The sequence below is a fragment of the Uloborus diversus genome, chromosome 8, assembly GCF_026930045.1.
Source record: "Uloborus diversus isolate 005 chromosome 8, Udiv.v.3.1, whole genome shotgun sequence".
Taxonomy (NCBI): domain Eukaryota; kingdom Metazoa; phylum Arthropoda; class Arachnida; order Araneae; family Uloboridae; genus Uloborus; species Uloborus diversus.
In genome coordinates, this window is record NC_072738.1 from 143336113 (window position 1) to 143352610 (window position 16498).

At 32.9% G+C, this 16498-nt stretch overlaps 1 protein-coding gene across 1 annotated transcript; it reads left to right on the forward strand.

Annotated features, from left to right (window-relative positions):
• On the forward strand, positions 1-13699 carry LOC129227259 (protein argonaute-4-like). The gene is given in 9 exon segments (XM_054861776.1): positions 1-78; positions 5056-5093; positions 7326-8884; positions 8886-9038; positions 9040-9084; positions 9086-9352; positions 9355-9624; positions 9626-9953; positions 11400-13699. Coding segments are annotated over 8 exon segments (2958 nt in total). The 5' UTR covers positions 1-78; positions 5056-5065; the 3' UTR covers positions 11708-13699.
• The last annotated feature ends 2799 nt before the right edge of the window (positions 13700-16498 follow it).

A 16498-nucleotide genomic window follows, 5' to 3' on the forward strand; every position in this document is an offset into this window, starting at 1 on the left:
CTTGAGATAGATGTAGGCTTGAAGGTCTTGTCTTTAAAACTGCAGGAACTATTCCATCTTTTATGAGTTATTTTTAAGGTACATTTTTTTATCTTTTGTATTTCTTGTCATAATCTGTTGTGAAAGTTTGAAGGAATGTTATTTGCGTTGTCATTTTATCACTTAATCACTCTAAAATCTTTAAGACATGATCATGATAACGACATGCATTAGAATAAATAATCCTTTGTTTTTGTTTGTATAATAAGTTGTGCTTATGACAATAGCCTGTTTTGATGTAATTTTGAGTTCCCGTTCCTGCATGCTGAAAGTGATCACGCGTCCCGTCTAGAACGGGGAACTCCCGTTTTTTTGGTAGATCTCCCCTTGTCCTGGAACAGTTTCGGGCTGCCGAAATGTCCTGTTTTCTGAGTTAAACTGAGAGGAAAAAGGTGACCTTCTTTAATAATTTATTTTTTTAAGTTAGACCCCACCACTGGCAAAAATAATGCGAATATTCACATTATTATTATTACTGAATACATTTATATTTGTCTCGCACTTGTACAATCCATAGGACTGGTTTTTCTCTTTTGAATTTACTAAAACTCTTGAAATTGTTTCAAAGTAATTGTGGGAAATTCTTTGAATAATTTCATTTTTTTTTTTTTTGAAATAAATACAAAATCAGATTTGTTCTTCAGAAAAAAATGAGATTTACATAATTTTTTTGTTTTTACTTCTTCAGTTTTGTTCTTGTGTTGTCAGAGACTAATTATATGGAAGTAGATGTGAGAGAATTTTTTTAACTTATAAAATAGGATGTTATTTTTTGACGTTTAATATAGCATTGAAGGAGTTATAAATCAACTTTTAACTTACATAGATTATTTCCTAAATACATTTTACAGTGAAACTTCAATCAGTCAAAGTTGTAGGGAAAGCGAAAAAAAGAATAAACTAAAAATCCCGCCTCACACTCTGCAGTTTACTCCAATCGACCGGCTCCCTGATGCTGCTCCTCCAACAAGCTGCTAGCTACTCCGCAGTGGTGTCCATATCTTACACACGCACGCGGACGTACACACGTCTACCCGCAAACGTGCCTACACACACACACACACCAGGGGCCAATCCAGGACTTTTTTCTTGCTACCTATTTTTGTGAAAGTATTGCATCATTCTATTTTTGTGATTTTTTTTTTTTTATCAGCATTGTTTTTGTGAACTTTTAGAGGCATCCTAATTTTTGTAAAAGAGAAGTAGAACAGGTGAAGTTTTAGTTCGAAAAGTGTCATCTAGTATTTTTAATAGGTTTCGTTTTTTGGGGAGGGGGGGGGGAGCTAAAAACGTAGGAAGTACCAAAAACACCGTCGTAATTTCAGCTTAACGGGCTATGTACTGTGTACAATATTGGAAATTATGAGAAAAAACGGTTCCCCAAAACATGTTAAAAGATTGCGATAGTATTGCACTTTGGCGGGAAACAGCTAAAAATGAGTTAAAATACCACAAAAAGGTTGGTATTTAAGCAACTGTTCATATAAACCTGCGTAGAATTTTATGTTATGAGTAAATTTTGTTTTAAACAGAGAAACAAATATTATATTTTAAAATGCGAATTTTTGTGAAATTTTCGATGTTTTTGAAGCTACTGATTTTATTACTCGATTTTTGTGAAAGTACCTATTTCAAAACAAGATTTTTGTGAAGGTAACGAAAAACGGTAGCAAAATCAGCCTGTATTATGCCTTGCACACGCTCGTGATTGCAAAAAGCGTAATTTGAAATCAAGATGTCAAAATTTCTTTCTTTCTTTTTTTTTTTTTCAACTTTATTGAATTATTAGCTGTGTTGCCTGGCTTTGCACGGTCCTGCCTCTAAAATAAAAGTTGTCAAGTGACGCTTGTTCAACAATAAATTTTGTTACCTGCAAATGTGGAAGTCCCAAGGAAGTAATTCAAATTTAGGAGTATTTTTCACAAGCCTTTTGAATGGGACCTAAATTAAGAAAATCATATGATTATTTCAGGTAGAAAGAGCCATTCTCGGGTCCTAAAATTAAAATTAGAACGGTTTGGTACTTTTTTACAGTTTGAAAACCCCCCTACGTTCCTTCTCGGGTGTCCAAGTACCTCCCTGCCAAGTTTGGTAGATCTGAAGTAAACTGAATTTGTATAGGGAACATACACACATATAATACAAGGTGTTCCGTTTTAATATGCAAGTCCTTTGTTTTCACAACCGTTAGTCCTAGATGTATACTTCCAATTGCAAAAGTGTTCAAAATCAGATGAAGAGTTAAGATATTGAAAGTTTGAAGCGAAAAGAAAAATGAGTCAAAAAATACAAAATTTAACTTTTTATATGATCCCCAAGTCCCTTAACTTACGTTTAGGGAAATAATCTTCATTGAAAAATAATTTCAACACAAAAAGATTGAAATTAGTACGACCAATATTCACTGAGATATAAAACACAGCGTTTTGTGACTTATACCACTTTTCACTCGCCGTCAAATAACACCTTTTGAGGGAAAATACAGCTGTTAACAAGTGTTTAAAAATTGTGTGCATAGGATGTAATTTTTCAAATTGTTCGAGGTTTGGTAGTGTATTTTTTGCGTATCATGGCATAACATTTGCATTTATTTTTGAATAGCAATGAAAAACATAAGTATGGTCGAACCTCGTTATCACGACACCTCTGGGACCGTCAACAAAGTGTCCTCATAGCCGGAGCGAGGTCATAACCGGAATAGTTTAAAAATTCATTATTAAATATTAGTTCAACAATAAAATTAGATTTAATGAAGAAATTAATAGTGTTTTATGTTTTTAAATACATTCAACTAATGTAAATTTGAGTTATTGGTGAATATAACAAAAATTCTTTTTAAAAAAACTTTACTCATTATTATTATTTTTTTTTTTTTTTTTTTTTTTTTTTTTTTTGAATTCTACAATACTTTCTAATAAGTGTTTACTAAACTTGCAAATAACATTTTTGACTCTTCACTTTTGTCTGCAATTGGATTAGATTTTGACGGCTAGCCCCACCTTTCGAAGGTGAAAAAACCCTTTCTAATTCTTTTTATCCACTTTAGAGTTGTGTGTCCCTTTTCAATATAATGGGGAGCTCTTATCTTTTTTTCTCTCATGGGAGAAGCTTGTAGTGACCACCTACATCTTGAGGTAGCTATGGTCTTTCTCTTCTTCTGCTATTTCCATCGTCCAGTATTGCAATCCACCCACTTTGAATTCCTTTCTATTGTCCCTCTTGTCAAAGTCTGAAACCTGTACCTTTCAGAATTTATCTACTCGTCCCCCACCATGTTTGAGGTGTCGTGCCTGGTTAAATCTGTTGTCCGAGTCCGAAGTTCCTACAACAAACATTTCCAAATGTTTTCATTATTTTATGGAAAATTTTTCAATTGCAAAAAAATATTTGATCTAATGTGCGCAGCTCAAAGTGTCGTCATAACCGGAGTTGCCTCAAAAAAAAAAAAAAAAAAACTCGTAAAACCCGGAGGCACTTAAAACTGTATGGCATAAATTCGGGACTTTGAAAAGGTGACCTGACATCCGGAGTGTCGTGAAATCCAGGTGTCGCGATAACGAGGTTTGACTGTACTTTGTTTTTCTTACCATGACGACCTATCATTCTTCTGAAAGGATGATAAGTTTGAATCTCATTTTCTATATGGTCCCTTAAAACTTTGAAATGGAATATCTCCTTGAGTTTTTGGTCGCACAAATGCAAAGTTTTTTGTGTCAGTAATAGTTTCTAATGAGATTATTTCCCTAAATATAAGTTAAGTACCTGGGGCCCATATAAAAAGTTAAATTTTTTATTTTTCGACGATACATTACTAAAATTTTACAAAAAGTTCATTTTTTACTTTTAAAATAGGGTTATTGAAATTGTGTCCTATAAAAAAAGCCATGTCCCAAGAGCACTTTTTTTTTTTATTTTTGAACCTTATTTTTTTCATGTAATTAATTTTTTTTTAAATATATTTCTTTTTCTTTCCAACTCTTTGTAAATATCATATTATACTAACATGTTTTTAAAATAAAATATCAAATTTATTTTTATTTTATGGAAGACAGGTTATTTTTCACATTTCAAAATTCCTTTTTTCATGACAACATTTGTCAAAATTAATTTTTTCATTGCAATGTCATAGTTTTGTTGTGATCAAATATTTAGTTAACAGTACAACAGTTAATGGTACAACAGTTAAGAATAAAATATTTTATTAGTGCATTATCTTCATCTTCAAATTTGTTAATCAGGTAGTTCAGTATCATATACAAAAGAATCTTGATTAACCAAGATTTCTATAACAGAGGGGACAAATTAATTTCGGGAAAGCTTTTTAATTTAAAAAAAAAATAAGAAAACACCTTTGTATGAAGAAAATCACTGCAAATATTCTCAGAAGCAATGTACCTTGATGTCTAAATTAGAACAATGAATAATCACTATTATTTTAAACAGTTATTGCTGTTTTAAAAGTAACATTTCTAAAGTGTAAAATCAAAATCAGAAATGTCTCTTATTCAACTTAAATTTTAAACATCACTAATCATTCAATGAATCAACTAACCAAGGTTTTCATGCAAAAAAATTGCAAATTACTCACGTGTTCTGGTGTAACAAGTAGCACCTTTTTCGTTTTCCTTGGATGACTTTTTATCCAAATGCTCACACTTTTTGCATTGGAAAAAGTGTTTCTTGTAAAACGGAAAAAGGTGTCTGCTGTAATTTGCATTTTTTGTGCATCAAAAACGTTGGTTAATTGATTCATTTAATTTTCAAGCATAAAGGTATTTATTTGTTACCACTATGCATGTCTGTCAAAACAGCCATTCAATCCAGAAACTTCAATGAATTTCCTTCTAAATAATATTAAAAACAAAGGTATTGCTTTAAGTTCCAAAAACCATATTGTGGTTTCAGTTGGCGTGGAATGACAAAAAAAAAAAAAAAAAAAAATCTATTGAACTATTTTCATATTTCAGGTTTTCAGTTTCATATATTGTTTTAATTTTTGGCATTTATTGTTTTTAGTTTCTGTACAATGCCACCTAAAAGAGGAAGAGGAAGAGGTATGAATGCTTGTTATATTATTAGTGTAGTAGAGTTTAGCGCTAAGTATTTAATTTATATGTTAGACGGTGTTACTTTTATATTAATATAAATGAACAGACTTTTATCTTTTCAAATTTGTCAGAATGGCTTCAAATGCTTGTAGTTGTTGTTGTGTTAAGTTTTTTTCAAAATTCATCTTTCTTAAATAGATTATTTGTATAAAAGTCTATTATTATTTATGTACATTCATGTTCTCAATACATTTTATGACTATTAGCAGTGCTAAAAAATGAGTAAAAAAATCCTTTTGACCCTTTGGATCAGTAAACACAAATATTTACTAGTCTGCGGGCAACATCACTGGTCTGCTTTAAATTTAACATTGAATATGATTGCACCTAAATGCACCTAAAATTATTTACACTTTATGGTTACATCTATTAAGTTATTTTGAATATAGGGGAAAGGGGTGCGTATGTATTTGAACCATTTTTTTTTTTTTTTCATTTCTTTATTTTTCAATCAATGTTATCGATTTCTCAGAATAAAGATATCTCCATAATTGTATAGTCTTTTCTTTGTGCCATGGAATTTTTTTCAGATTAAAAAAATATATATTTCCCTACTTTATGATATTAAAAAAAAAAGTCTTTTGTTTACATGTGCCCCTATAGGGGGTTCATGTGAACATGAGGCATATATGAATACAGTTAAAAAAAGCAGGCATGTGACAAGCATCATATTTCAACTAAAAATGCTTTAAGATGAAACATATATGTATTTACTGATTGTATTGAAAGGTTTGTAACCTATATTGTGTCAGATCTGCTCTAAAAATTTGGCCAAAAAGTAGGGACTGGTACTGCCATCACTTGAGAATTTTTCAATATTTTTTTACATTATTTTAGTGAAACCATCCCATGTTCACATGTAGGGCTTGCTCGCATGTGCTCCCCTTTCCCCTAACTGTTTTATTTTTTTGGTAATTCATAATATATTAAAGAAAACAATAAATTGTAACTATAAATATAGAAATATGTGTATTTAAAACTGATATCTTAAACAACCTAGTGTACTGTCCTAAAAACCAATTTCATTTAGCAACCCTTAAAATAATTTTCCAAAAGTTTGAAAATTTAATTCTACCATTTTTACTTAGTTTTGGGATGCTATGCTCCCCTCCCCACTCAAAGTGTGAAAAATATCGAGTAAAATATGCTGGGTGAGGACAGATCAGGGAAAAGTCAGGGAGCTTTATTAATTAGGGTTAAAATCGGGGAATTTCGAAAAATTAACAAAAAATTCAGGAAAAATTGATAAAATGAAGAAAAAAAAAATTTTTTTTGTTTGCAAAATTAAGTAAGGTGAGTTCGGGTAAGTGGGTATCCTTTTCTAGAACTTCGACTAAATTTCAATTGTACAGATAGCTAGAGTGGGGCGGAGGGTGTGGTTCGCCGTGGGCGGCACTTTTTTAGTGCCGGCAAATTTATGCTCAATATTTTGGAAAAACAAAGTATTTTTCCAAAAAGGATAGTATATTTTTAATCTATATTTACAGGCAAAATGAAAATTGCTTAGAAATGTAACTCTTTCGTATCACTACCGGAATAAAATTACTTAGGTACCAAATAATAGTTTTTCTTGATAGCATATCAGTACAATCTTTAAATTTTCTGTGAGGAGATGGTAGAGGAAAATCATGGAACCAATGTTTTTTCTACTGTAGAGGTTAACTCGAGGAGGAAGGAAACAATGAAGTTTTCCTAAATTTTGTTTTTCGAAAAAGTTAACACTTGATTATAAGAGAGTTTCTTGAAAACCTCCTAATAAAACAAAAACTTCCCTTTTTTAACATCAGAAAAATGATGGCAAGAGTAAGGAAGGGAGGGGTAAGGATCCTTCAAATCCCTGACAATCTTAGTAATTTATTTCCGTTTGAATTTTCTTTTTTTTTTTTTTTGCCATCGACAATCGACTATTTGGAGAAGAACAATCAGCCATCTTTGAACAATCAGCATCGGCCCATCTGCCAAAAAATGCCATCAGTCAAGCCCTACGGTTTATAGGCCCATGCTTTGCCTTCCAAACATTGCACTCATTTTTTGAGAGTTCTGTTACTAGCTTTGTTGACAATTTACTTTTCAGAAAGTCCTGTGGCCAAAACTTTTTAATATTTTATGGATATGTGATCAAAATAAACTTGCTTTCACATTTCATAAATTAAGTATAATTATTTCTTGTGTTTTCAGGGAGAGGAGAGCCCCCAAGTCGGGATACCCAGCCACAGTATTCTCGAGAGGCAAGGGAAGAAAGATCTCTCCCATCCAGAGGAAGAGGAGTTCCTCCTCATATGCAAGCTCCTCCAGCATTTTCTCAATCTCCAATGCAAAGACCTGTGCGTGAGCCGCATAGGGAACAACCGATTCAAGAAGTTCGGGAAGTAAGACCTAAACCTCGTGTTGTGCAACCAGAGGAACTCGGGTTAGAGCTGAAATACAAATTGGCACTTGACACTCCATTGCCACGAAGACCAAGTGAAGGAAAACTAGGGAGAAAAATTAGGTTAATTTCCAATTGTTATTCTATCAATATTCCTAGTGGGTATGTCTATCACTATGACGTAGAAATTAACAGCAAAAAGAGAGATGTTAGATCGGAAGCAGAGCGAGAAGGAGGCGCAGCAAGTGCTCCTGTTGTGCCAGTTTCTAAAGATAAAAAGTATCGGTGTTTGAGTACGAAACTCAATAGAGAAGTGATGAAATTGATGTTACAGACCAATGTGAATTTTCGTGGAATGTTTCCTGCATATGATGGTCGCAAAAATCTTTACACACGTCATGAACTAAAATGTAGATCATTTCCTTTAAAATGTGAAGTTCAACTTATTGATGAGGAAACTATCAACCCAGATGATCCTAGACCTCCCAGAGCTGACATATTTGAAGTTCTTGTCAAACCTGTTAAAAAAAGAGACACTGATTCTTGTGCAATCAATTTGGATTCACTTCATGCACTCTTTGAAGGAAGAGTGACGACAGTTCCTCAAGAAGCAGTCATGGCTGTTGAAACAATATTCCGCCATTCTCCATGCATGAAATATGTGCCTGTAGGTCGATCATTTTTTTATCCCCCGCCTCCGCAAGATTTGCATCCTCTTGGAGGTGGAAGAGAAATATGGTTTGGATATCATCAGAGTTTGCGCTTGGGTCAGTGGAAACCAATGGTAAATTTGGATATCACAGCAACAACTTTTTATGAAAAGGGCCCTGTTGTAAAATTTATTGCTGCTATTCTGAATACTACAGTTGAAAATTTGCGTCAAAAGACTCACTTGACAGACATGGAAATCAGACGGCTGACAAGTGAGCTAAAAAATATGCGAATTGAAACAAACCACTTGCAAAGATACAGACGGAAATACAGGATAATAAGATTGACCAGGGATAGTGCTCGGAGATTAGAGTTTACCCTTACTGTCAATGGTACAGAAAGAAGAATGACTGTATCGGATTATTTTAAGATGCAGTATAATATTGTTTTGCAGTTTCCGCAACTTCCTTGCTTGCAAGTAAATCCGGAGGCTAAACGAGTATACCTACCAATAGAGGTCTGTGATATAATTGAAGGACAGCATTGTAAAAAAAAATTAGAAGAGAGACAAAATGCCGAGATGATAAGATTTACAGCTCGTAAACCTCAAGACAGGTTCCATGAAATTGAGAACATAGTGAGAAGATCTGATTATGGCAGAGATGCATATTTGAAAGAATTCGGAATAAAGGTTGACCCTCGACCTTTATCCCTGGAGGGGCAGAGTCATTGAATCACCAAGTGTAAGATACCTTCATGAGCAAATTATTAAACCAAGAGATGGCTCTTGGGACATGAGAGACAAACAGTTTTTTCGCCCAGCAGAAGTTGAATCTTGGGCTCTTATAAGTTTCGCTAATGAAAGATTTTGTGGGCAGACAGGCTCTGAATAAATTTGCTGGGTTGTTATGTAATATTGGCTAAGGAAACAGGCATTGAGATCAACCGCCCGGCTGTAATAGATATCATAGATTTCCGAAGGGTAAAAGTTTCAAATGTGCTTAGTTCAATGAAGCAAAAATACAAAGTGGATTTAGTTGTAGTGGTGGTGCCCGGAAACAACAAATCTGTGTACGGGGAAGTTAAACAAGCTGCAGAAACCATGCTAGGTTTGACCACACAGTGTATTAGAGATGAGAGTGTTGTTAAGAAGTGTAATCCACCTTTAGTTAGTAATTTGTGCCAGAAAAATTAATGCTAAAATGGGGTGGTGTGAATAACACTCTGATGCCTGGAGAGAAACCAGCTATATTAAGCAGACCTGTAATTATTATAGGTGCAGATGTTACACATCCTAGTCCCTCACAGGATATTAAGCCATCCATAGCAGCTGCTGTTGGAAGCCTTGATGCGCATCCATCACGTTATGCGGTTTCTACTCGAGCTCAAACTAATATTGATGAAAATAAGCAAGCTATCGAAATAATTCTTGATCTTACTACTATGGTGATTGATTTGTTTAAAAGCATTTTTCAGACACACTAATGGCAAAAAGCCGGAAAAGATAATATTTTACAGAGATGGCGTGAGTGAAGGTCAGTTTGAAAAAGTCAAGGAACACGAGGTGAGGTGCATAAGGGAAGCTTGCAAAAGACTAAATGAAGATTATGAACCTGGCATCACATTTATTGTTGTTCAGAAGCGTCATCATACTAGATTTATGCCTCAGGATAATAGAGAAGGTGTTGGTAAAATGAAGAACATTCCTCCAGGAACAACTGTAGACAACACTGTTACTCATCCCTTAAATTTTGATTTTTTCCTCTGCAGTCATTTTGGTTTGCAAGGTAATTCTATTTATATTTTTGCTATTTAAATATTTATTCCTTGTATTCAGTAAATTACCAACCATTAGCCAGGGCTAAAAGTTGGTGTATTTCATGTATTTATTCCTCGGTTAAGTTTTTTTGTAAAAAGCTGATAGGTTGTGTATAGTGGTTTTTAACGGGGTATCCGTAGTAATATTTTAAATTATTGTTATTTTTAAAGTTTTCAGTGATCAAGGTTGCATGTCTGATGTCAGTGAAACATACATAGCAGATGATAACGTTAAAAAATAAAATAAAATAAAATAAATTGGGGATGTACCGAATATTTGTTTGGCATTTCAGTACAGTGGCCACCACTTATATGAATCATGTTTGTTCTAAACAGTTTTGATTCCATAAAGCGGCTAATTCAATTCAATTAAAGCCGTTGATTTGATTAACCATTGATTCAATTAACCAGCGTCCACTGTATTATTGCATATTCGGCAAGTAAACCAAATATTTGATTTGGCCAAATTCTTTAAAATTCCGCAACAATTAGTGAAATAATTCAAATAATCGATAATTTATAAGCAAACCCTTATTATTTTATATATATATACAGTGAATGAATGGAAGGCTGAAAAACTGTTGCAAAATTTAATTTTCTAGCCCCTTGTTGTGTTTGCAATGCAGAATACAGTGCTTTTTTAACGCCACAATTCATTGTTTGCTTCAGAAAAGTTGTGCAGTTTGCAGATAATTGCGTTTCATAGATCAGCGATTCAATGGTGTAATTAATCCACCATCGATAAAACGAAACCAGTGCAGCTATCATATCAGAAGCAAGCTCTTTATAAGTCAAGTTACTTGACAATCATTGTTACAACAAAGGAATTTTTTATGGTACAATATTTGTATCAATTTAATGACTAACTGATTACTGGGAGAATTACTAAAAAAAAAAGTTGTGATTTATCTAATTATATTGATTTTCTATATGTTTATGCTATTTGATTTGTATTGTACCAATTTTTTTTTACTTGAGTGAATGCCAGGGATGAGATTCTTCAAACTTTTTTTAAATGCTTTGAGAAAGTTTCAGACTCTTAGTCACTCAAAATGTTTTAGCTTTCTTCCTTCTTTTCCTTTTTTGTAAACATAAAATTGCACCAAGTGAGGTAAGCTTAGCCAACATTGTACACTAAATTTCCACCATCTTGACGTTCTACCAGTTTTTTGAAAGTATATATCTTCTGCAAGCTACTGCATGATTTACAGAATGTGATGAAAGGCTGTCAGAGTTTAAATGTAATAAATTTATCTTAATAGACATCAATGTAGACCCTCAGAAATTGTCTGCATAGTTGATTTTTAGTAAATGTGTCTTAATATCACGTTTTTTGTTAGTGCGACTTTTTTTGGAAATAGTTTTATTAATATTTTCAAACTTTTTGTTCATATTGCATGTTTGTTTCTTTCAAGGTACCAGCAGACCAAGTCATTACACTGTTATAGAAGATGACAACGACATGACAGCTGATGACTTGCAAAAACTGACATTCTACTTGTGTCACACTTTTGCCCGTTGCACAAAGAGCATATCGACGCCAGCACCAGTTCAGTATGCGCATCTCGCTGCATTTCGTGCCCGCCAGCATATGATTTCTCAAATAGAAGAGTCTACCACGAGCAGTGATTCTTCAATTTCAGCTTTCCATCCTCTGCCCGATGCTGTCCTAGATGCTATAAAGGTGGTTGATGTGATGAAGAGTACTATGTACTTTGTGTAAAAATGTCATGTCTGAAATTTTTAATACATATCTGAAGTTTGAACTCAGTGTGTATTTCATTTAGCCTATATTTGATATTCTGTGAAAAGAAATTTTTATGTCGAAGACAGGAACGATGCTCTGTTTACTCAATTGAATTTATGTTTTCTTTTTCGAAACCAGAAACTTTTGACTTCATTATTTTCAAAATAAAAGTTTTAACTGATTTACATTAAGTATTTTCATTGTCATAGCAATATTTATCATAACTTCCATGTAAATATTGTTTTGAAACATAATACAGAATATGCAACTGTCTTATTAATGAAACCGAGAAATTGTTAAAAAATAACATTTTGAAGTATTATTTCATACAAATATTAGACTGTTAAACATTTCTATTTTGACAAAAAGTGAAATCAAAAAAATATTTTGTATTATGTTCATCAACTGTATTTTAAAACAAATTAAAATATAAATTTGTATGCCTAGTGATGGTTATCTATCACAATTCAGTGTTTCTAAAAAAAAAAAAAAATCTTGATTTAATAGAAAACATACTTCTAATTCGTTTGCAGAGAGAATGGTTCTATTTTCATGTAAATGTGTGCTAAAAATTTCTTTTGATGTGATTTTGTCTTTTAAACACTTTTCATAACGAATTGTTTTGATACATTTGAAATTACTTATTCAATTTTTTAAATGCTATTAAAAATTTCTTGTTGCATTTACCAGTTCTTCAAGCGTTTTCTATTTAAATAAAGTATTTGTAGGGGGGGGGGAGATGCGTGATGCATCTATAGTTTGCTTGGTATGGTTCAATAAGAAAGCAATGTTAAACTCATGTTTCTTGCAAAGGTTTTTTATGTTTGAAAATTCGTTAAAAAAAATTTTCAATTCGTTTTTTGGTAGCACATTTAACTTATTTTGTCTGTTCAAGTGCTCAGATTTCAAGTAAATTGTATGTATCCAGAAATTTTGTTTTCGTCTTGTAATTAAATTTTTTTAAAGGGGGGTTTTAGAGACTGATGGTAACACCTTTTTTTCTGATGGACATTATGAGACTTTTCTCAATTTAGGCTTTGTCTCTTGATACGATACTTAAAAACATTTTAGTCACATTGTTGAAGTAAAAATGAAAAAAGGCAAGAATATTTTAATATACATAATGAGAATAAGTATAATAAGTGATTCGATTGGTATTTTTAAAGCAAAACAGTAATCATTTTGTAGCATTGAATGCAAGAAGAACTTTTCCCTCGGATTACTGTATGTTTGGCTGAATTTAATGATACGATTGAAACCACAAAATGTAACTTGGATGATTTTTAAAAAAAATGTTAAAAACATGGTAACTCACTGACAATGAAAGTAACAAGTCAGTTGCCATACTTCTACCAAGTTTTTTAAAATTGTCTAAAGTATATTTTGGTAGCATTAAATTTGGATTGAAAATATCAAAATAACTTCTTTTGCTTTAAAAATGTCAAGTCTGTTACCAGTGGAATCGCCCTCATAAAGAAAATAGAATTTTTGTTGCATTTCTCATTTATTCCAATCTGTAGTGTACAGTTAATCAAAAGTTCCTAATGAGTTTTATTGAAATGGAATATTTTTTTTTCTCTAAAATTAAGTTAATTTTGTGTATTAAAATATTATATTAACTGCAAGGGCATCTTTTAAACTTTGTTGTTAGAGACTTGTGGGTCTACTACTGTTTTATTTCTGTGTACAAAATATAAATTTTAATGTGTAATCAAAACAACTGTTGTGCCTTTTATCATATTTAGAGGTGTAATATAAGAACTAAAATTTGTTTTATAAATGCTGTATTTTGGTTCTTATGTTTTAAAAAGATGTTATATTGTCGTGTGTCTTGCGTTAGTTGTACTTGTATTCCTTATTTAATTCTCATTTTTTATATTCTAATTTCCTAATACTAGTGCAAAATACATCTTATGCTGTTGAAACATTTTGCTTGAAAACCAATAAATGAATATTATTCTACTGAAACGCCCACTGTGTATTTTTATTTTGGGAATCAATTATAATAAGGTAATTTAAAGCAGATTTTGTTTTCTTTGTGAAACCTTGTTTAAATTTTGTATTAAATGCTAATCTAACTTAAACCTTGTTCTTCTAAACTTGTCAGACAATGTATATAGAAACATGAATTTTAAAATTAATTTATCTTGTGTTAATATTGATATTTTTAAAGAACTTTAATGCATATTTTCCCTTTCCACACGTTCTTTTGCAACCAAAACTGCATATGAGGCAGTGAAAAGCAAAGGGATATAAAACGGATTTAAAAAGAACTTCCTAGGTATGCTTTCATTTATTTCTCCCCCCCCTCTAAATCATGCTGTACAGCAGCACCTACCAGGGCTACTATTACCATCTCTTGCCCCAAGTCAGAGGAGAGGTTCACCTAATATTTGTACTGGTTATCTCCGAATTTTTATTTGACCACTTACATCCCTTTGCTTCTCAATGCCTCAAATGTTCTGTGCTTATTGCATGAAGTACTGCTCTCTCGTTATGAGTAGATTCAGGATTATAGAACAGGGTTGGTGCGCTCCTTCAAAACTCCTCCAATACTCTTTCATTTGGGAAATTTTTTTGAAGAGCCCTTCAAGCTCCTTCATTTTGGTTTTTACTCCTTCAAAACTCCTTCTGTATTATTTCAAGACTACATAATCTTCCTCTATAACAGTAGCTTATAATACTTTGATCGACAACTAACTTCGTCACAAGGGCGATTTTAATGTAGTACTTAATGTCGTGTGTTTATTTTTTTTATGAAGCTGTGGTTTACAAATTGATAATAGTTAAGTCATAAAAGTTGAAGATGAAAATTTTATTAGAAAACTAAAACTTGCTTAAACGGTGCTTGGCTATTTTTTCAAGATCAATGATTATTGTTTTTCCCTCCACCACTCTCAGCAGCAAAAGTCAGGTTGTCTAATTATTATTTAAATATTTAAAACTGCATAAGTAGATGTACTATATTAAGTGATTGTGTTAAAAAAACAATTGTTTAATAAACCGAAGCTATGATGTCATGTCTTGAGGAGGAGATGGGCTCATGAAATTGTGACAAAGGGGAGAGAGAGTATGACAAAAAGTGACATCACAGTTATTGTAACAATATGCTTATAAGAAATATGACATGTGACAAGAGGAGGAGTTAGATGAAGTGTGACACATTGTGATAAAGGGGGAAGGGGTCAAATGTATTGAAAAAAATGTGACATCATTTAATGACAGCTCATTAGAGTACTCCTTCAAAACCTCATTTTATTCCTTCAAACCTGCAAAACTCCTTCATTTAACTTCTGAAATTGAGTACGAACCCTGTACGATAATTAATCTAGATGGATGTTCTGGTTTAGTTTGGGTACAGATAAAATTATTCTAATAATAATTTGACTCGAAAGTTCTGAAAAATTCAGTGTTTCTACAGTAGATGTCTGCAATTGCTTTTCGTCATGTTACACTAATAGAACAAAAGCACATGAGTGTTAAAGGCCCAAAATTTTTATGCAATAGCACATCACAGCAGGTAAGAAAGGTTCGCTATTATTTTAGCTGAGTCCCCCTGGCTTTGACAAGAAACTGGTAGCAAAAGATGCGTCAAAAACCAAGTCATTCCATGTCGAGTGACCTCGTCGTCTCCGATTTGAACGAAATTGTATAGAGGTGCAGACGTGCCTTTAAAACTAACCTATACAAATTTTTAGCTTCCAAACCCAATTCCTGAGGATCTTGGGTCAAAAAAAAAAAAAAAAAAAAACGGATCAGCCATGTTTAGCGCGGTTCTCCATTGGAGGCCATTTGAGAGACTTTTTCTTTTTGAGGTATCTTAAATCCTTATTATGTGTGTCTTGAAAGTTGAAACTTTGCATAGGTTAGTTTCAAAGGCATATCTGCACCTCTCTGGAACATCTTTCAAACCCGAGATTGCTGGATGGGGACTAGCAGGTGATGTGATAATGACATGGAATGAATCTATGATGTTTAGTTTTTGCAGCAGTTTTACGCACTTTTGCTACCTCTGCTGCCAAAGCCAGAACGACTTCACTTTAATAATAGCAAACCTTTCTTACCTGTTGTAGTGTCCTTAAAAATATTTAGGCCTTTATACTATGACGCAGTGGCGTAGCTACAGTTCCTGCTGCCCGGGGCAATTCTTCTATTTGTCGCCCTTTCATTTAGGTCAGAGCCCGATTAAGATACCGAGGGGCCCTGTATTCAAGATTTATAATTTAAGCCGTTGGCTGAAACAACTATAGCCATAGACGAAAGTAATTCCAACCATTTGGGAGTCTCTAGGTCAGGGTCTAGTTCTATTCAGTAGTCAGGTCCTGATTGAGACATATTTAATACACTAAACTGTCGAAATTATTGAACAGATTGAAACTTCATTTTTAAGGAAGAAAAGGGAAACTGATTTAATTCGTATTCTTCCTACAAAAAAAAGGGGGGGGGGGTGACAGGGGTACCTATCTTGAAGAAATGTTTTAAGTTTACATCAAAAATCGCAGTTAAGAGTAACGTTTGGGGAATGGTCAGTTCTCTCCCGGATCTTATTAAAACTGAAGTCAGTTTTAGCTTTTGGTAACGTTAGGAAGTTAGGGTCTTTTCTCGAATATTTCCGAAATTTATGTTTTAAAAACACAATTTAAGTCTGTCTTAGTGGACGTTTTGGCAGTAAGGGATTGAGGAAGGTTCAGAGACTCACCACGAAAATTTTCAACTTTGAACACTGAAAAGCGCAGTTGTAGTCACAACAAAACCTTACATTTCGAA